The sequence below is a fragment of the Chiloscyllium plagiosum genome, chromosome 20, assembly GCF_004010195.1.
Source record: "Chiloscyllium plagiosum isolate BGI_BamShark_2017 chromosome 20, ASM401019v2, whole genome shotgun sequence".
In the NCBI taxonomy this organism is placed as follows: Eukaryota; Metazoa; Chordata; class Chondrichthyes; order Orectolobiformes; family Hemiscylliidae; genus Chiloscyllium; species Chiloscyllium plagiosum.
In genome coordinates this window covers 51,222,501-51,244,300 of record NC_057729.1, presented here as the reverse complement: position 1 = coordinate 51,244,300, position 21,800 = coordinate 51,222,501, and the positions used below count along the sequence as shown (strand labels likewise).

General features: G+C 45.9%; 1 protein-coding gene across 1 annotated transcript; it reads left to right on the top strand.

Annotated features, from left to right (window-relative positions):
• The first annotated feature begins 728 nt into the window (after nt 1-728).
• On the top strand, nt 729-11,437 carry LOC122560272 (dynein light chain roadblock-type 2-like). The gene is made up of 4 exons (XM_043710806.1): nt 729-826; nt 4,266-4,341; nt 6,900-7,067; nt 10,551-11,437. Exons 1-4 carry the CDS (start codon nt 824-826, stop codon nt 10,601-10,603), a joined length of 300 nt encoding a protein of 99 aa, XP_043566741.1. The 5' UTR covers nt 729-823; the 3' UTR covers nt 10,604-11,437.
• Nucleotides 11,438-21,800: the final 10,363 nt, after the last annotated feature.

The window sequence follows — 21,800 nt, the reverse complement described above, 5'->3', positions numbered from 1 at the left end:
TGGGTATCAGAAACTGTTGGGAAAGCACAGCAGGTCTGGCAGCATCTGAAAAAGGGCCACTGGGCCTGAGTCATTAACTCTGCTTCCTCTCTCCACAGATGCTGCCAGACTTGAAAGGATTCAGAAAAGATTTACAAAGATGTTGGAGCTACAGAGAGAGGCTGAATAGGCTGGGGGTGTTTTCCCGAGAGCATCGGAGGCTGAAGGGTGACCTTATAAAGTTTATAAAACCATGAGAGGCATGAACAGGATAAATAGACAAAGCCTTTTCCCTGGCTGGGGGAGTCCAGAACTAGAGAGCATAGGTTTAGGGTGAGAGGGGAAAGATATAAAAGGGACCTAAGGGGCAACTTTTTCACACAGAGGGTGGTACGTGTATGGAATGAGCTGCTCGAGGAAGTGGTGGAGGCTGGTACAATTGCAACATTTAAAAGGCATCTGGATTATATGAATAGGAAGAGTTTAGAGGGATGTGGGTGAAGTGCTAACAATGGGACTAGGTTGGGTTGGGATATCTGGTCGGCATGGACAGGTTGGACCGAAGGGCCTGTTTCCATGCTGTACATCTCTATGACTCTGTGAGCTGCTGAGTTTTCCCCAGCATTTTCTGATTCTGAAAAGCAGCGTGTCCCTGGATGTCACTCAAAGGTGATTGACAGGTGCCGCCCATTCACAAAAAAATGAGGGGCGATGCACTCGCCGCTGATTGAGGTCTGGCCAAGCCAATCAGCGCCAGCAGCAATGATATCACGGTCGGGCAGTGCGCAGCTGCAGTGCCCGCCAGCCGGCTCTGGGTGAAACATCTGCGAGTGGGCCCAGGGAGATGGTGAGTGCAGTGCACCCGTGCAGCTGCAGAGCCCAGGCTAGGGCAATGGGGACCGGGGGGAGACAGGACAGGACAGAGAGAGCTTTGCAGAGTGTGACCCAGCCTCTTCATTGCAGCCTCACTGAGGGCTGGGCGGTGGCTTTGCAATTTGCATTTAGGGGATTGTCAGCGGAATTGGACGTGCCCTAACTAATAGGATCGAGTCTGCAAATCTAAACATTGGTCAGCAGCTTTCCCCTGGGTTAAAAGCTGGCTGAGACCGGATGCCAGGAAATCAAAAGCCTCCCTAGCATCAACAATGAGCTTGAGTACTCCCAGAGTTGGCTGTGGCATTGCATCATATACAGAGATTCAGAGGAGGGAGTATGTGTGGGCCGTGGGTGGTTGGTAGCAAGCTGATGTGCCTATGGCTTACTAACTGAATGCCATGTCACTATGCTGCTGAGTAGGGTGTTTTAGATTTCGGCTTTTTGCTTTGTTGTTTTCAGAAGTATTCTTCCCCACGTGATGATTTCACATTTTCATCAGAAGTCGGTCTCCATCAGTCTGATTTTAGACTGCTGGTGCTGAGCCAGTACAAAGAATGCCTCGATATTGAGCGGTATTTTCCCAGGCTCCCCTGAATTCCTTGAGTCCGCTGTGCAATTCCGCAGACGGGTTCACTTATTCTCACAAGAGCGGGCAGCTGGCAGGAGGCGCGGCTGTGCTTTCTGCTGAACTCTTCAGTGTCGTAGCTCAAAACGACTGGCAATAAGTGCTGCCCTAGCTAGCGACGCCCTCATCCTGTCAATGAATTTAAAAAAAACTCCCCATGCATGCGGCAAGACCTAGATTCGTGCTGTGATTGCCCAGGGTAAAAGGGAAGTTGAAATCCGCTCCTTATTGTGTACGTGTGACAGAGAGAGAGAGAATGTTCGGTGAAAAACTTAGGGTCACACATAATGGCCATTGGGTGAGATCTTGGAATGCCACCAGCACACTTGGATCTGAAGTCAACATATCTTGAGGACTTTTGTTGAATGGAGTTGGAAAGGAAAGAGCTTTATTGTATTGGTTACTGATGATGTCAGGAGTTAAGGTATACTGTAGTGGCAAGCAGAGCAACTAATATTCCAGTGAGATAGAGATCAAATATTTATCAGGTGAGGCATAACTGAGTACCAACCTTGTTTATCTCTTGAAAGGTTGCTGCAAGACATATTGATGGCAAATGTGTATCTCACCATCTAGAGTTCCTGTTCTCCTTCCTAGGGAACTTCCTCCAGTGAGTACATCAGATAGTTTAGGTTAAAACAATGACTGCAGATGCTGGAAACTAGATTCTGGATTAGAGTGGTGCTGGAAAAGCACAGCAGTTCAGGCAGCGTCTGAGGAGCAGGAAAATCGACGTTTCGGGCAAAAGGCTTTCATCAGGAATAAAGACAGAGAGCCTGAAGCGTGGAGAGATAAGCTAGAGGAGGGTGGGGATGGGGAGAAAGTAGCATAGAGTACAATAGGTGAGTGGGGGAGGGGATGAAGATGATAGGTCAGGGAGGACAAGGAGGTCCAGGACCTCCATGTCCTCGGCAGAGTGGGAGTGGGAGGGGGAGTTGAAATGTTGGGGCACGGGGCGGTTTGGTTGATTGGTGCGGGTGTCTCGGAGATGTTCCCTAAGGCGCTCTGCTAGGAGGCGCCCAGTCTCCCCAATGTAGAGGAGACCGCATCGGGAGCAACGGATACAATAAATGATATTAGTGGATGTGCAGGTAAAACTTTGATGGATGTGGAAGGCTCCTTTAGGGCTTTGGATGGAGGTGAGAGAGGAGGTGTGGGCGCAGGTTTTACAGTTCCTGCAGTAGCAGGGGAAGGTGCCAGGATGGGACCCTCCAACCGTAACAAGGGCAGAACGCCCCTGGTGCTCACCTTCCACCCTACCAACCTTCGCATAAACCACATCATCCACCGACATTTCCGCCACCTCCAAAAAGACCCCACCACTAGGGATATATTTCCCTCCCCATCCCTTTCTGCCTTCCGCAAAGACCGTTCCCTCCGTGACTACCTGGTCAGGTCCACACCCTCCTACAACCCACCTCCCATCCTGGCACCTTCCCCTGCCACCACAGGAACTGTAAAACCTGCGCCCATTCCTCCTCCCTCACTTCTATCCAAGGCCCTAAAGGAGCCTTCCACATCCATCAAAGTTTTTTATCGGCACATCCACTAATATCATTTATTGTATCCGTTGCTCCCGATGCGGTCTCCTCTACATTGGGGAGACTGGGCGCCTCCTAGCAGAACGCTTTAGGGAACATATCCGGGACACCCGCACCAATCAACCACACCGCCCTGTGGCCCAACATTTCAACTCCCCCTCCCACTCTGCTGAGGAATCTCAGCATCCTCCCCAGGCTAGAGTTGAGCTTCTGACCTTGTATTCACAGGTTGAATTAGCTCAGTTGGCTGGATGGCTAGTTTGCCATGCAGAGTGATACTGACAGCATTGTAGGTTCAATTCCCACCTTGTGTGAGGACACCATGAAGGACTCTCATTCTTAACTTCTCCCCGAGGTGTGACATCCTCAGGTTAAGCTACCACTTCTCTTAAAGGAGGGAGCAGCCCTGTGCTCTGGTAAGAAGCTATGACAACATTATTATTATTATTATTATTATCACCATCATGAAGACTTTTAGCTCTAGCATTTCGCACTTCTGCCTTGTCCTCAGCCCTGTCTTACAGAAACCTTTAGTTTTCGGCTACGGTCACCTCCAGACTTAGCTATTCCAATGAACTTCCAGCTGGCTTCTCATTCCCCATTGTCTGTGACCCTAAGCTCATCACTAAACTTCACTGCCTGGAAATGGTCCCACCCACCTGTAACCTCTGTCCTCGCAGTAATGTCCCGACCCCATCGGAGTATTGTCTTGCCCTGTTGCAGTAATGTCTGACCTCAGTAGTAAATATAAAACTTTAGTCACTTGCAGTAAATCCATTTGTAGATCTCTTTCTCTCTCTATCTCTACCTTTTCTAAATGGCTGGATAGGTGACCAATCTTTCAAAGTCTTACCTGACATCCTCATTGAAAAATGTGAGATGAGAAAGAATACGGGGTTAGCACTGCTGCCTCACAGCGCCAGAGACCTGGGTTCAATTCCCGCCTCAGGCAACTGTCTGTGTGGAGTTTGCACATTCTCCCCGTGTCTGCGTAGGTTTGCTCCGGGTGCTCCGGTTTCCTCCCACAGTTCAAAAAATTTGCAGGTTTAGGTGAATTGGCCATGCTAAATTGCCTGTAGTGTTAGGTAAATATAGGGGAATGGGTCTGGGTGGGTTGGTCTTCGGAGGGTCAGTGTGGACTTGTTGGGTCGAAGGGCCTGTTTCCACACTGTAAGTAATCTAATCAATATTGAGAGACTCTGAGCATCGCCGCGTGGCAGTGTTAACGTTTCTTCTCTTTTCAGGCTGAAGTTGAAGAAACTCTGAAGAGAATTCAGAGCCAGAGAGGTGTAGTAGGCGTTATTGTTGTCAATGCAGAAGGTATTTCAATAATTGTTGTCTGTTATAAAGGATTGTATCTTCCTGATTCATTGTCATACTGACTCTTGTTTACGAGCTGAACATTTAAATGTCTGTCTATATATGTTGGATGTTTTACTACAAATCCCCCTCCCCACCCCAAATCCCTCCCCAAATTGATGTCCTTGTTTATTTTGATGAGTTGACATTGTCAGGACTTTATGATCACTCATTATTTTAGATTCCTTTTTCTTTTAAGGTATATGTTAATAAACTGGAAGGGGGCGAGCGTGGAATCTTTCATGTTTGAAGGTGTGGCTGATCCACAGTGCCAGGATTTCTGCCAGGTGTAGGGTCAGGAGGGTAGGTTCAGAATGGACCCAGTTGGCACCAATGTGATCCAAACCAGCCTCCAGCCAGCCAATGAGCTGGAGTTGCTATGGCAACCTTTTGTTTCTATCTGCAGGTTGCCACCTGGAGCTATGGATGGTGATGGGGGTGGTTCCGATTTCAGACCAGCCTGAGGCTGCCCAGGCATCCCTCCTCTTTTCTTCCAATGCCAGCGGTTGATACTTGTTTAGAAATGCATCTTCCTTGACCATCAGCCGCTGGAGTGGGACTTGAACCTTGAGCTTCTGGCTCAAGACTGCCACAAGACCTTCACTCAAACGGAATAATTCAGCTGCAATACTTGGTGGTTGCAGTGACGTCATGGATGATAATGGGAGCTAATACTCCTCAGTGCGTGAAAAATGTCGAAATGTAAGTGATTGTGATGCCTGGCTATCAATCATCAGGGTTAATGTCGAGTGCTGCCCCCAGTCCTCCTTCCTATGATTATCCCAGCGGGCTGTTCAGTTATCTGTGGCAGGAGTTGGAAAACAAATAAGACTCATCAGAAGAGGCGCTTTGTCTTTCAGAACCAGATGCAGTTTATTACATTACAGCTGAAAATGAGGCGCTCCATGAAAATGGAGGAGATGCGGTGGAGAGCATCGTCAACCACGTCGGGGGGGAAATTGCGGTCTTTGAAGAAGGAGGCCATCTGGGTTGTTCGGTATTGGAACTGGTCCTCCTGGGAGCAGATGCGGCGGAGACGAAGGAATTGGGAATATGGGATGGCGTTTTTACAGGGGACAGGGTGGGAGGAGGTGATCGACGATGCTCTCCACCACATCTCCTCCACTTCCCACTCCTCTGCCCTTGAGCCCCGCCCCTCCAATCGCCACCAGGACAGAACCCCACTGGTCCTCACCTACCACTCCACCAATCTCCATATACATCATATCATCCATCGTCATTTCTGCCACCTCCAAACGGACCCCACACCAGGGATATATTTCCCTCCCCTCCCCTATCAACATTCCGAAAAGATCACTCCCTCCGTGACTCCCTTGTCAGGTCCACACCCCCCCACCAACCCAACCTCCACTCCCGGCACCTTCCCCTGCAACCGCAAGAAATGCAAAACCTGCGCCCACACCTCCCCCCTTACTTCCCTCCAAGGCCCCAAGGGATCCTTCCATATCCGCCACAAATTCACCTGCACCTCCATACACATCATTTACTGCATTCGCTGCACCCGATGTGGCCTCCTCTATGATGGGGAGACAGGTCGCCTACTTGCGGAACGTTTCAGAGAACACCTCTGGGACACCCGCACCAACCAACCCAACCACCCCGTGGCTCAACACTTCAACTCCCCCTCCCACTCCACCAAGGACGTGCAGGTCCTTGGACTCCTCCATTGCCAGACCATAGCAACATGACGGCTGGAGAAAGAGCGCCTCATCTTCTGCCTAGGAACCTTCCAACCACAAGGGATGAACTCAGATTTCTCCAGTTTCCCCTCCCCCCACCTTTGTTTCAGTCCCAACCCTCGAACTCAGCACAACCTTCCTAACCTGCAATCTTCTTCCTGTCCTCTCCGCCCTCACCCCCACTCCGGACTAACACCCTCACCTTAACCTCCTTCCACCTATCGCATTTCCAACGCCCCTCCCCCAAGTCCCTCCTCCCTACCTTTTATCTTAGCCTGCTTGGCACACTCTCCTCATTCCTGAAGAAGAGCTCATGCCCGAAATGTCGATTCTCCTGCTCCTTGGATGCTGCCTGACCTGCTGCGCTTTTTCAGCAACACATTTTCAGCTCTGATCTCCAGCATCTGCAGTCCTCACTTTCTCCTATTACATTACAGCAACAATATGCAAGTTGCATTAACACTGAGGCATATCAACTATTGTAGTAATCTCCACATTATGCAGCATATATAGAGAATGGGGGTATCAGTTAGCTGAAGCTGCTGGGAGAACGACTTGCAAATCAATGTTCCTTTTAGAAATGAGGACCTCAGAAACTAAGCTGGGCCACAGACTAACATTTCCACCTGCAAGACAGCCCCTATGACAGTGCCGCACGCCCTCGGTACTGAACTAGAGTGCCAGCCTAAACTTTCATGCTTCAGTCTTGAGTTTACTGCCTCAGAGGAGTGTGTGTGTTACCCACAGCTGATGCTGACCAATTGCTCTGTTTTTCCCATCACTGTCACGTGATTTGAATGCTGATGTGCTCTATCTTAGGTATTCCCATCCGGACGACCATGGACAATGTGAGCACAGCCCAGTACGCAGGACTTATCCACCAACTGTCAATGAAAGCTAGGAGCACCATCCGGGACATTGATCCACAGAATGACCTCACCTTCCTCAGAATCCGCTGCAAGAAAAATGAAATCATGGTCGCACCTGGTAATTTTTTGTTTTAATTTGTTCACGTAATCTTGGGTGTTGTTGGTTGGGCCAGCATTAATTGCCCATCCAAAATCAACATTTGCCAAGGTTATGGTGAGCTGTCACCTTGAACTGCTAGCCTTTAGGGTGTAAGGCCACCCGCAGTCCTGTAAGGGAGGGGGTCGAGAGCGTGGTGCTGGAAAAGCACAGCAGGTCAGGCAGCATCCGAGGAGCAGGAGAAGCGATGTTTCAGGCATAAGTCCTTTACTTGGAATGCTCATTTCTAAAGAAGGGCTTATGCCCGAAGTGTCGATTCACCTCCTCAGATGCTACCTGACCTGCTGTGCTTTTCCAGCACCACGCTCTCAACTCTGATCTCCAGCATCTGCAGTCCTCCCTGTAATGGAGGGGGGGGGTCCCAGGACTTTAGCCTGGAGACGTTGAAGGAACAATGATATATTTCCAAGCCAGAATGGTGAGTGACTGAGATGGGGAGCTTGCAGGTGGAAGTTTTTCCTTGTATCTCTACCCTGGTCCTTGTACGTTTTGAGGTGGGTTGTTTTGATTTGTCCGTTAAGCATATGTTCAGTTATTCCCCTCCAGGATAACAGCTCCACTATGTATGCCTTCAAATCAGTGTTCTCAGCACTCCAGTGAACTGACTGCCAAATGTGAATCAGAAGCTCCCAGGTTTAATGCCTATACTTGAATATTTCTTTGTGGACAATTACACATTTTCTCTCCATTTGCCAGGTATTTGCCCACTCACTTAACCCACTTCTATTTTCTTGCAGCCTGTTAAATCCTCTTCATGACCTACTTTTCAATCTATCTTTATGTTACTGTTGAATTTAGTATTCATACCTATGGTCCCTATGCTTCTGTAACCAAAAATCCTAAAAGATATGGACCAAAGGCATTTGTGTGGAGTTCAACCACAGGTCAGCCATGATCTCCTTCAATAGCAGAACAAGCTCGAAGGGCTGAATGACCTGTTCCAATTCCTATAATTTCCAGTGTCCCTTTGTTGCATACCATTTGTTACATATTGGAAACAGGAAATTACCCTCCATGCCTACTATTGGCCAGCTAACAGGAAACCAGTCTTCTCTCCATGCCAATATTTCTTCCCACTTCATAAGCTTTTATTTTCTGCAATAATCTTTAATGTGGCACGTTATCAAAGACCTTCTGGAAATCTAAGTACAGTACATCCATGGGCCTCCTTTTTGTCCACAGCACATGTTACCTTCTCAAAGAATCTCCAATAAGTTCATTAAACGTCATTTCCCTTTCATAAAGCCACGTCGACTCTCCCTGATTGCCTTGAACTTTCCAAGTGCCCTGCTCTTAAGTTTTTTTTTTAATGATCGTTTCTAACATCTTCCCTTGGACTGATGTTAAGCTATCTGGCCTGTGGTTTCCTGTTTTTTCCCCTCTCCTTCCCTTCCTCTGAATAAAGGAGTTACATTTTGAATCTAATGGAACCTTCCATGAATCAAGGGAGTTTCGGAAGCTTCAGTCCCATGCATCAACTGTCTCACCTAGCCTGAAGCCCATCAGCACCTGGAGACTTTTCAGCTCCAATGATTGTTTGTTAGCAATCCTCTTGTGATTGTAATTCTGTAGTGAAGACTAATCCAAAATACATGTTCCATTCATTTGCCATTAGATTGCTTTCCATTAGTTAATTGCCCAGTCTCATTTTCTATAAGATGCCATTATCCCACACCTCAGCTGGAAGGAAGGGTTGAGAAGAGGAATCCTTTGTGGTAACCTCAGCCAGTGTGGGAATTGAACCCATCCTGTAGCCATCAATTATCCAGCCAACTGAGCCAACCAATTCCCTCTGTTGGGGCCAGTGTTTAGCTAGAATCAACTGCTGTCTGAAAAGAAGACTGGGTGAAAGGGTTGTGCAAGGTGGAGAGAGAAAACTGGATGTCAGTGGCATAGATCATAGAATTGTACTATACAGAAGAGGGAGAAGATAGCCAAGTGGATTAATAATCCAGAAACCCAGGTAAATGTCCTGGGGCCCTGGGTTTGAATCCCACCATGGCAGATAGTGGAATTTGAATTCAGTAAAAATCTAGAATTGAGAGTTTAACAATGACCATGAAACCATTGCTGACTGTTATGAGAAAACCCAGCTAATTCATTAATGTCTTTTTTAAGGAAGGAAGCTGCCACTCTTATCTGCTCGGCTTACACGTGACTCCAGACCCACAGCAACATAGAGTCATAGGGATGTACAGCATGGTAACACGCCCTTCGGTCCAACCCGTCCATGCAGACCAGATATCTCAACTCAATCTAGTCCCACCTGCCAGCACCTGGCCCATATCCCTCCAAACCCTTCCTATTCATATGCCCATCCAAAGGCCTCTTAAATGTTGCAATTGTACCAGCCTCCACCACATCCTCTGGCAGCTCATTCCATACACGTACTACCCTCTGCGTGAAAAAGTTGCCCCTTAGGTCTCTTTTATATCTTTCCCCTCTCGCCCTAAACCTATGCCCTCTAGTTCTGGACTCCTTGATCCCAGGGAAAAGACTTTGTCTATTTATCCTATCCATGCCCCTCATAATTTTGTAAACCTCTATAAGGTCACCCTTCAGCCTCCGACGCTCCAGGGAAAACAGCCCCAGCCTGTTCAGCCTCTCCCTGTAGCTCAGATCCTCGAACCGTGGCAACATCCTTGTAAATCTTTTCTGAACTCTTTCAAGTTTCACAACATCTTTCCGATAGGAAGGAGACCAGAATTGCACGCAATATTCCAACAGTGGCCTGACCAATGACCTGTACAGCCGCGACATGACCTCCCAACTCCTGTACTCAATACTTTGACCAATAAAGGAAAGCAAACCAAACTCCTTCTTCACCATGGTTGACTCTTAACTGCCCTCTGGTTAGTTAGGGCAGTTAGGGCAATAATTGCGGACCCAGCCAGTGACACTCACAACCCAGTAACAATTTTTTTAAAAAAGGCCCGTAGATTCTGTTCTGCTAAAACTACACTCTTATGTGTAGAGTTGACCCCTTTCTCTGGACGTTGTTAGTAAATAATATAATGTTGATGAGGAAGAGCTGAAGGCTCTTTAACAATGGCTACACTCAGATGGGCAAGTGAAGACAGTTTAACCGAGTTGGATGCCAGAGGATGGCATTTCCAAATGTGCCAGAGTGGTTGAAGAGTGAGAGAAGCAGGTAGTTCACGCCCTCACTAACGCACTGACTTTGTGACTTCAGTTAGGACCAGTGTTGTGAGAAATGGGAATTTGATTGGAGGGAACTAAACATGTTGCGGAGGGGAGTGTGAACACAGATTTCAGTTCATCCAAAATCACCACATAATATTTGTTAAGAGACATTCTCATTCATAAAGCATGAGTAAAAGTGAGGGAATCACTTAACTCCAACTCCCCTGACTCTAGCTGGCAATCTTGCATTTCTGTTTAATTGTGGAAAGTTCTAATTATTCATTATTTTTTCCCTGACAGATAAGGAGTATTTGCTGATGGTCATACAGAACACCAATGAATCGTCTCTGTAACATTACTGGGGGAAACCTTTGAACAGTTTCAAGACTGTATGGAAACACTAATTTACGTGATGGTGATTAGAGGCATTGCGTTTTCATTGCGCCTGCTTGAGACCACGATTATACTCGCTGTAGCGTAACTCCTGTCCTTCTGTGGTGCTTTTCCTGAAACAAGTGACAGTCGTTTCTTTTTAAGTAGTTGAAAGAGTCTGTTGTTCATTGTCCAGTGCCCTGCTGCTTGTAACTCGTCATGTGTTTGTTCATTTGCATTGGACCCCTATTATCAATTGGTGCCATAGAGGCACTCTTTAATTTTATTGGTCAAGTCACATTTTAAACCCCATCAATCCGTAGAGAAACGAATCCAGTGCAGAGCTTTCTTTTGGGAAATTGGAACTATTTCCCAGTGTAGTTTGCTATAATTAACACATAATGGTGACCTTATTTAAAATTATAGTTCTTTGGGTCCTCAACGGCTAACTGTTTTTATTTTCTGCCATGTAAGGATTGGTTTATTGTCCTGCCTAGAGTAATCAGACAGAGAGAGGATAAATGTAGTTAAGTATCTTTAGATTGGGAAATTATGGTCATTAAAAGGATTGATCCTCCAAGTAGGAGAGAATTGATCTTTCTCTTTTTAGATTTTTAATTATTTCCCAAAATAAATGTTTGGTTTAAAAAAAGATGCATGTCAAGGCTGTAATGTATAGCAGCTGCTGGAGCTGTGTTAACAGGTGTAGTATACAGACTGGATATACTGTATTGATTGAGTGAGGTGGAAAGGCAGATGAGAAATGAAAAAATTGTTTTACTGAAAATAAAGACTTACTCCACGAGCGTTTATTCTTTGCTACTCGAGCAGTGCATGCTTATTAACAGGTAAGTATGCTTGTAGCACCATATTGACAGTCATGCTTTAATACACAGTGTACTGGGTGTTGGTAAGACTACACCTAGAGGTTTGGTCTCCATATTTCCATATCTATCAGTTGGCTGGGCAGCTGGTTTCGATGTAGAGTGAAGCCAATTGTGTGGGTTCAATTCCTGCATCAGCTGAGGTTAAAGTTAAGGATTCTCCTTCTCAACCTCTCATCTGACCTGCTGTGTAGTGACCCTCTGATTAAACCACCACCAGCAGCTCGCTCTCTCTCTCTGTCTGTCTCTGTCTCTCTGTCTGTCTCTCTCTCTCTCTGTCTCTCTCACTCTGGTGAGAAAGCAGCATTTGGTCCTCTTAAGACTATGGCGACTTTACATTTTGCATTTCCAAATGTTGCATCCTGTTATATCCTTTATAATAGACACCCAACATTTTCCCAACAACAGATAATGAGCTAACTGGCTTGAAGTAATCTGCACTGTTTTTTCTCTTTCTCTTTATTAAGGAAGGTGCTAATTTGATACATTTGCAATCCTCCGGGACATTTCCAGAATCTAAGGATTCCTGGAAGATCACAACCAGTACACCCACTGTTTTCACTATTTAAGGAGGAATGTACTTCAATTGGAAACAGTTCATGGGGCTGACGAAGGCATTGTCATTAGCTGTTGAACTGATGTTCATTGAAAGTTTGGCAGAATGAAAAGTGAGGACTGCAGATGCTGGAGATCAGACTCGAAAAGTGCAGTGCTGGAAAAACACAGCTGGTCAGGCAGCATCTGAGGAGCAAGAGAGTTGACTTTTTGGGCTTAAGCCCTTCATCAGGAACGTGGGGGAGGGAACGGGGCTGAGAGATAAGTAGAGGGGTGGGGGGCCCCCTCCTATTTATCTTTCAGCCTCCTTCCCTCCTCCATCCCCCAACATTGCTGATGAAGGGCTTATGCCTAAAATGTTGACTCTTCTGCTCCTCAGATGCTACCTGACCTGCTGTGATTTTCCAGCACCACACTTTTAGACTCAAATGGAAAATGCCCGTATTGAAATGTATAAAGTTCTGAGTGAGCTTGGGCAGATCGAAGCTGACAGAATGTCTTTCCCTCGGCTGAATCAGGCATTGGACACTGTTCCAAGTTATCTCCCACTGAATACTGAGTTGAGGAGGAATTATTTTTTTCCCTGAGGATCATGAATCTTTGGAAAAGTCACCCAATGGAAGGTAAGTCACTGAACATATTCAAAGCAAGTTGAATAGATATTTGATCAGTGAGGGAATAATCAGAGGATAAGGCAGCAAAGTGAAGCTGAGTTGCCACATTCCAACTTTCTCTTATGGCTTGAGTATTCCCAAAGATCCAGATTGCCATTGTAGAGCAGCACTAAATCCAGTCATACAGCATGGAACCAGGCCCTTTGGCCCAACCTATTAATGCTGACCAGGTTTCCTAAACTGAACTAATCCTATTTGTCTGCATTTAGACCATATCCCCCTCAATCTTTCCTATCCATGTATCAGTTTTAAATGCTGTAATCATGCTTGACTCTACCTAAAAGCGACCTAAAGGGCAACTTTTTAATGCAGACGGTTGTGTGTGTGTGTGTGTATGGAATGAGCTGCCAGAGGAAGTGCTAGAGACTGTTACAATTACAGCATTTGAAAAGCATCTGGATGGGGATGTGAATAGGAAAGGTTTAGAGGGGTATGGGCCAAGTGCTGGCAAATAGGGCTAGTTTAATTTAGGATATCAGGCTGGCATGGACAAGTTGGACTGAAGGGTCTGTTTTTGTGCTGTACTTCTCTATGACTGTCTCTGGCAGTTTGTTCTGTTTATGCACCACCCTCTGTGCGAAAAGGTATGGTGCTGTCTGACCTTAAACGGAATTCTTCCATCTGCTTTCCTAAGGATGTCAAGCAGGGATTTAGGAACGCTGGGTCACGACCCCTACTGGTGCATACAATGGAGATTGTGAGTTCGAAGGCTGTGGATAGTTCAGGGATTAGCTGTGAGGCTCCTTTAAACACTGAGATCAGTGAGTTCTTAGGCCCAACTGCTGACCCCAATGGAACCAGCAACATTGTTTGAGGGGGAGTCTTCATTTTTTGTGTTTATGTGTCTGCCTTTTGAACCCCAATTCTCTGCATTCCTACCAAACGTTCACTCTGGAGTTACAGCAAGTGTGAAGCCTTCAAAAGTAGTCAAAGCAGAAAAGAAATTGGGAAGCACTGGCATTATACCACTAAATCAAACACCTGGCCTGGTTCATTACCAAGCACCAGATCCAGTGTGGCCTCCCCTCTTGTCGGCCCTTCGACATACTGTGTCAGGAAACCCTCCTGCACACGTTGGACAAAAACTGATCCATCCGACACACTAGAGTTATAGCATTTCCAGTTAGTGTTGGGGAAGTTAAAGTCCCTCATAATGACCACCCTGTTCCTTTCACTTCTACCCTGAATCATTTTGCCAATCCTCTTCTCCACGTCCCTGGAACTCTGCGGAGGCCTGTAAAAAGAAAAACTCCCAGCAGTGTGACCTCTCCTCTCCTGTTTCTAACCTCAGCCCATACCACCTCAGTAGATAAGTCCTCACCAAAATTTCTTTCAGCCACTGTTATACTATCCTTGACTAACAAGGGCACACTTCCCCCTCTTTTACTGCCTTGCCTGTTCTTCATGAAAGATCTAAACACTGGAACCTCCAATATCCATTCCTGACCCTGCTCTATCCATGTCTCCGAAATGGCCACAACATTGAAGTCCCAGGTACCTTATCAATGTTTATAAAACCTTGGGAAGCATGGGTAGGGTAGACAGACAAGGTCTTTTGTCCCAGGGTTGGGGGGGAAGATGTAAGGGTGTCTGTATGGAATGAGGCTGGTACAATTACAACATTTAAATGGCATCCAGATGGGTATATAAGAATATAGAAGGATATGGACCAAATGGGGCTAGATTAATTTAGGACATCTGGTTGGCATGGATGAGTTGAACCGAAGAGTCTGTTTTCATGCTGTATAATGCTACAACTAAATTCACCAGTGCTGCTTTGACAGCACTTTCCAAATCCACAGTCTGGAAGAACAAGGACAACTGATACCTATCTTTGCAAGTTCCCCTTCAAGATGCCACTCACCATCCTGACTTGGAAATATATTGCAGTTCCTTCACTGTCACTGGCTCAAAGTTCTGGAATTCCCTCCCTAATGGCATTGTGGGTCAACCCACAGCAGGTGGACTGCAGCGGTTCAAGAAGGCAGCTCACCATCACCTTCTCAAGGAGAAAGTGAGGACTGTTTCCTCATTCCCAGAAACTGTTTCACCAGTTTCCTCAATTTCCCTCCCCCCGCCTTATCCCAGTTCCAACCTTCCAACTTGGCACTGCCCTCATGACCTGTCCTACCTGCTTATGCCCGAAATGTTGATTCTCCTGCTCCTCGGTTGCTGCCTGACCTGCTGTGCTTTTCCAGCACCACACTCATGACCACTTTCTCAAGGGCAACTAGGGATGGGCAATAAATGCTGGCCCAGTCAGTGGCATCCATATCTACTGATTGAATAATAGTTGAACAGGAACTACCAAGAACTGTGTTGCCAATAGGTAAGCCTGCCTTTGTGTAAATGCTTCCGTCCCACTAGCCTCTTCAGCTGTCAATTTCAGCTAAATTCTGAAGTCTGGGGGTAGGAAGAGCTTGAAAATTCCAGTTTGTCCATTGCAAGCCCCTTCCCCACTCTCAACCAAATCATAATCATGAGTGTTCCCAGTAACCTCCACGATATGACCTGCCTCTGTTCATACGTCACCCTCAGTGAGTGGAGTTCTCTACAGTTTTGAGCAAACCTTTCTGATCGTCTCTTGTCAATACCCACAGCCATGCAAGACACTGTAGCCCGTGGTCTGGCCTATACCAATCTTACTCCTTGATACACATTTCCTTCAGATTCACTCCTTCAGCCATTGCGTTTCCATCGGTTAGAACACTTGCCTTCAGCATTTCTGGCTTCTCACTCGCTACTTTCAAGACTACAGCATCTTGCATTGATATAGTGCCTCCAGGACAGTGACATCGAGCACAGCACTTCACAGGAATGTTATCAGGCAAAATCTGGCAGTAAGTATCAGGAGCTATCAGGACAAATGTCTGCAGTGATGGCTTTAAGGATTGGCCTCAGGGGATAGAGAAATGGAACATTTCTCAGAAGGAATTCTGAAGTTAGGACCTGGGCAGCTGAAAGAACAGCCATCATTGGGATCCAATCAGGGAAGCTCAAGAGGCTAGGCCTGAAGGAATGCAGAGACCTTGGAGGGTAGTAGAGCCAGTGGAGATTACTGTACACAGATAGGGAGGAGGTAAAGCCAAGGCCACACTTAAACATAGCAATTTTAAATTTGAATTATTGTTGGGCTGGCCTGTTTGAAACTGTTCTGTGACATTTCCTTCTCAGATTCAACTGTTTCTCCTCCCTTCATGATCAGTGTCATGTTAAGATGAGGGATGTTAAAGCAACACAGATTGTTGTCCCAGTATGTGGGAGATGAGATTCTTCAGATAGAGTCACAGAGTCATAGAGATGTACAGCATGGAAACAGATCCTTCGGTCCAACTCGTCCATGCCGACCAGATATCCCAACCCAATCTAGTCCCTCCTGCCAACACCCAGCCCATATCCCTCCAAACCCTTCTTATTCGTATACCCATCCAAATGTCTTTTAAATGTTGCAACTGTACCAGCCTCCACCACTTCCTCTGGCAGCTCATTCCATACACGTACTACCTTCTGTGTGAAAAAGTTGCCCCTTAGGTCCCTTTTATATCTTTCCCTCTCATCCTAAACCTATGCCCTGTAGTTCTGGACTCCCCAACCCCAGGGAAAAGACTTTGTCTATTTATCCTATCCATGCTCCTCATGATTTTATAAACCTGTGTATAAGTCCTACTAAGATTTGCTTTCCCAAAATGCAGCACCTCGTATTTATCTGAATTAAACTCCATCTGCCACTTCTCAGCCCATTGGCCCATCTGGTCAAGATCCTGTTGTAACCTGAGGTAACCTTCTTCGCTGTCCACTACACCTCCAATTTTGATGTCATCTGCAAACTTACTAACTGTACTTCTTATGCTCGCATCCAAATCATTTGTGTAAATGACAAACATTAGAGGGCCCAGCACCGATCCTTGTGGCACTCCACTGGTCAAAGGCCTCCAGTCTGAAAAACAACCCTCTACCACCACCCTCTGTCTTCTACCTTTCAGCTAGTTCTGTATCCAAATGGCTAGTTCTCCCTTTATTTCATGAGATCTAACCTTGCTAATCAGTCTTCCATGGGGAACTGTTGAATAAGCTCAGGGTGCAAGCACAAACGTTTCCCAACTGCTGGTCGAGTCATTTGCAGGTTACACGAAGAAACTAAGGTTTTACCTGGAAGTTCCTTCATTCTCTATCCCTCACCTCAATCAGTTTTCTTCCTTTTCCTCTCACTATTTCACAAGCTATCACAGCCTTTTGTACTGCCTCAGACAAGGGTCCACGTGTGAACTTAACCACTTGCAGCCTTCAAAACTGCAGCAACTGGCATTGATATAGTGCCTCTAAGACAATAACACCTCCCTCAGCACTCCGTAGGAGTGAGTGAATCAGGCGAAACCTGACGGTAAGCATCAGGAGCTATCAGGACAGATGTCTGCAACATTTTAACAGTAAGGGAGGTTTTAAGGAACAGCTTCAGGGGGTAGAGATTCAGCCAGACAGGGAATAGGAACTCTGTCTCAGTCCTTGACCCATCCACTGCCCTCTTTAATTCAGAGCCCCTTGGCAGACATTGGCCAACTGCATCCTCCAGAGACTATCCTGGCACTGCTTACATACAGCGCATACTGTACGGATAATACACTGGTTTGCACTGGTCAAGTTGGTTAAGAGGAGCTTGGCTGGCTCCATGGCCACATTTAAATGGGTGACTCTCACAGTGTACAGTAGCACAGCCTCTGGCTCCAGTAATAACTCCATGTGCTCTTTCACATGAAACTGAGACCATCAGCATGAAGTGAATCCACAGTTGGTTCTGGCTGGTTATGTCCACCTGAACTAGAAGAGATGATCAGCAGAATGTTCCTAACGTTTCGACGTTTAGAGTGGGCTAGGTCGAACAACAACACATTAAGTTCTGTTTAGTAAATATGTGAAATTTCTTTCTCTAAAAAGAATTTGTTTACATCAGTGAGTTAGAATAGTATCCCTACAATGTATAGGCCCTTCAGCCCAACAAGTCCACACTAATCCTCCAAAGAGTAACTCATCCAGACCCATTCCCCTACCCTATATTTACCCCTGACTAATACACCTAACCTACACATCCTTGAACACCATGGTCAATTCACCTAACCTGCACATCTTTGGATTGTGGGAGGAAACCCACACAGATATAGGGAGAATATGCAAATTCCACACAGTCATCCAGGGCTGGAATTGAACCTAGGTCCCTGGTATTGTGAGCCTGCAGTGCGAGCCACTGTACCATCCCAGAGTTTGAGCTGAGACTGGGACTGCCAGCTATGAGTTGGTGGCTAACACTCTGTCCTCAGAACCTTGAAGCTTGTGGCTTCAGGTCTCAATCCAGGGCTTAAAGTGAGGAGTGAGTTCACTCGAGTGCAATGCCGAGGGAGTTCTGTACTGTTGGTAGGTGCTGCCTTTTGCAGGTGCTATTTAAATAGATCTAACCTCCACAGTGAATTATAAACATCTCACGGTACAATCTTTAAGAGGAGCAATCAATTTGTCCGCAGTGATGTACTAAGTTAGCCTGGAGGAGTGTTTTTTGAGCAGTAAGACTGTGCTGTTTCTGGGTCTACAAATTGTTAAGGTGCAAAAATGGCCTTTAGTAGAGTGATGTGTTTTTCCTGTTGGATGTGGGAGATTAGGGAACGTTTCTATGTTACTAATGATTATGTCTGCAGGACATAGTGTGTTTCATTGCAAATCCTATCAGATTGCATGGATCAGTTGGAATGGCAGTTAGTGGCAATGAGGAATTTACAGGAACTAGGGGGTGTGATGGAAGGCAGTCGCATGGAGAGAGGTAAACTGCGGAGACAGTCAGGTAGATGGGTGACCTACAGGAAAGATAGGGGAGCGAGTCAGGTTATGCAGGAGTCTTTTCTAGTTATCCCTATTTCAAACAAGTATGCTGTTTTGGAAAATGTAGGGAGTAATAGACTCTCAGGGGAATGTAGCACGAACATAGAATAATAGAGATGTACAGCATGGAAACAGATGCTTTGGTCCAACCCATCCACGCCGACCAGATATCCCAACCCAATCTAGTCCCACCTGCCAGTACCTGCCCCATATCCCTCCAAACCCTTCCTATTCATATACCCATCTAAATGCCTCTTAAATGTTGCAATTGTACCAGCCTCCACCACATCCTCTGGCAGCTCATTCCATACATGTACCACTCTCTGTGTAAAAATGTTGCATTTATTTCAACGAAAGAGGCCTAACAGGGAAGGCAGATGAACTCAGCGCATGGTTAGGAACATGGGACTGGGATATCATAGCAATTACAGAGACATGGCTCAGGGATCAACAGGACTAGCAGTTTAATGTTCCAGGGTATATAGATGCTATAGGAAGGATAGAAAGGGGAGCAAGAGAGGAGGGGGAGTGGTGTTTTTGATAAGGGATAACATTACAGCTGTGCTGAGGGAGGATATTCCCGGAAATACATCCAGGGAAGTTATTTGGGTGGAACTGAGAAATAAGAAAGGGATGATCACTTATCGGGATTCTACTATAAAACCCTCAATAGTCAGCAAGAAATTGAGAAACATTTGTAAGGAGCTGTCAGTTATCTGTGAGAATAATAGGGTGGCTATGGTGGGGGATTTTAATTTTCCAAACATTGACTGAGACTGCCATAGTGTTAAGGGTTTAGATGGAGAGGAATTTGCTAACTGTCTACAAGAAAAGTTTCTGATTCAGTATGTGGATGCGCATACTAGGGAAGATGCAAAACTTGATCTACTCTTGGGAAATAAGGCAGGGCAGGTGACTGAGGTGTCACTGGGGAGCACTTTGGGGCCAGAGACCATAATTCTGTTAGATTTATAGTAGTGATGGAAAAGGATAGACCAGATCTAAAAGTTAAAGTTCTAAATTGGAGGAAGGCCAATTTTGACGGTATTAGGCAAAAACTTTCAAAAGTTAATCAGGGATGGATGTTCACAGATAAAGGGATGGCTGGAAAATGGGAAGCCTTCAGAAATGAGACAATGAGAGCCAAGAGGCAGTATATTCCTGTTAAGGTGAAAGGAAAGGCCGATAGGTGTATGGAATGCTGAATGACTAGAGAAATTGAGGGTTTGGTTAAGAAAAAGAAGGAAGCATATGTCAGATATAGACAGCAGAGATCGAATGAATCCTCAGAAGAGTATAAAGGCAGTAGGAGTATACTTAAGAGGGAAATCAGGAAGACAAAAAGGGAACATCAGATCGCTTTGGCAAATAGGGTTAAGGATAATCCAAATTGTTTTTATAAATACAAGGACAGAAGGGTAACTCAGGAAAGAATAGGGCCCCTTAAAGATCAACTCGGAGAAAGTGAGGACTGTGGATGGTGGAGATCAGAGTCACGAGTGTGGTGACAGAAAAGCACAACAGGTCAGGCAGCATCCGAGGAGCAGGAGAGTCGATGTTTGATGAAGAGCTTATGCTCGAAACGGAGATTCTCCTGCTCCTCGGATGCTGCCTGACCTGCTGTGCTTTTCCAGCAATTCACACTTCGACCCCTCAAAGATCAGCAAGGCGGCCTGTGTGTGGAGCCACAGGAGATGTGGGAGATACTAAATGAGTATTTTACATCAGTGTTTACTGTGGAGAAGGACATAGAAAATATAGAATGTGGGGAAAAAAGATTGTGACACCTTGAAAAATATCCGTATTACAGAGGAGGAGCTGCTGAACATCTTAAAACATATAAAAGTGGATAAATCCTCAGGACCTGATCAGGTGTACCATAGAATTCTGTGGGAAGCTAGGGAAGTGATTGCTGGACCCTTGCTGAGATATTTGTATCATCGGTAGTCATAGTGGAGGTGCGGGGTGGGAATGTCCAAAACTAGAGGACATAAGTTTAAACTGAAAGGGGAAAGATATAAAAAGGACTTGAGTGGTAACTTTTTCATGCAGAGAGTGATGCATGTATAGATTGAGCTGCCAGAGGAAGTGGTGGAGACTGGTACAATTACAACATTTAAAGGATATCTGGATAGGTTTATGAATAGGAAGGATTGAGAGTGGTATGGGCCAAATGCTGGCAAATGGGATTAGATTTACACGGGATATCTGGTTGGCATGGACAAATTGAACTGAAGGGTTTGTTTTTGTGCTGTACATCTCTATGATTTTACAGCTCTAAAAAACACAAAATGTTTGGAAAATCTCAGCAGGTCTGGCAGCATCTATGGAGAGAAATCAGTCAATGTTATGGGTTCAGTGACCCTTCCTCAGAACTGCTGCCCTCAGAAATTTGGTCCTCAGTGTTCCAGCCAATATTTGACCCTCAACTGATCTCACAACAACAGAGCAGCCAGTCATTGCTGTTTGTGGGGAGCGTATTGTGCACAAATTGGTGTTTCCTGCAATACAGCAGGACTAAGCTTCAAAGGGGATTCCATTGGGTATAAGTATTTTGAGGACATCTGATGGTCATGAAAGACATGATGAAGTGCAAGTATTTCATTCCTTTTTGATGCAGAGGGAGTGCTGCTCTGTCTGAAGTGCTGTCTTTTGGATGTGATATTAAACTGATATTTTACCTTCTCAGCTGGAGAGAGAAGACCCCTTGGGCCTGTTTAGAGGGACAGCATGACAGTTGACCATTTTGGTTGGCCTGGTCAATATTCGTCCATTAACCAATATAATTGAAACAAAAACTGATCAATTGGTAATTTGTCTCATTGCTGTTTCTGGGAGCTTGCTGTGTGCAAACTATCTCCACTATTTTCCTCCCTGATACTGGCCACTATGCTTCAAATCTGTTTCACTGCCATGATGGCTCAGTGGTTAGCACTGCTGCCTCATAATGCCAGGGACCTGGGTTCGATTCAATCCTCAGGTGCCAGTCTGTGTGGAGTTTCTACCTTCTGTCTGTGTGGAGTTTGTACCTTCTGTCTGTGTGGAGTTTGTACCTTCTGTCTGTGTGGAGTTTCTATGTTCCTCCTGTGTCTGTGTTGATGTGCTCCAGTTTCCTCCCACAATTCAAAGATGTGCAGGGTAGGTGATTGGCCAAGGTAAATTGCCCAGCATGTTCAGGGATGTTAGCCATGGGAAATGCA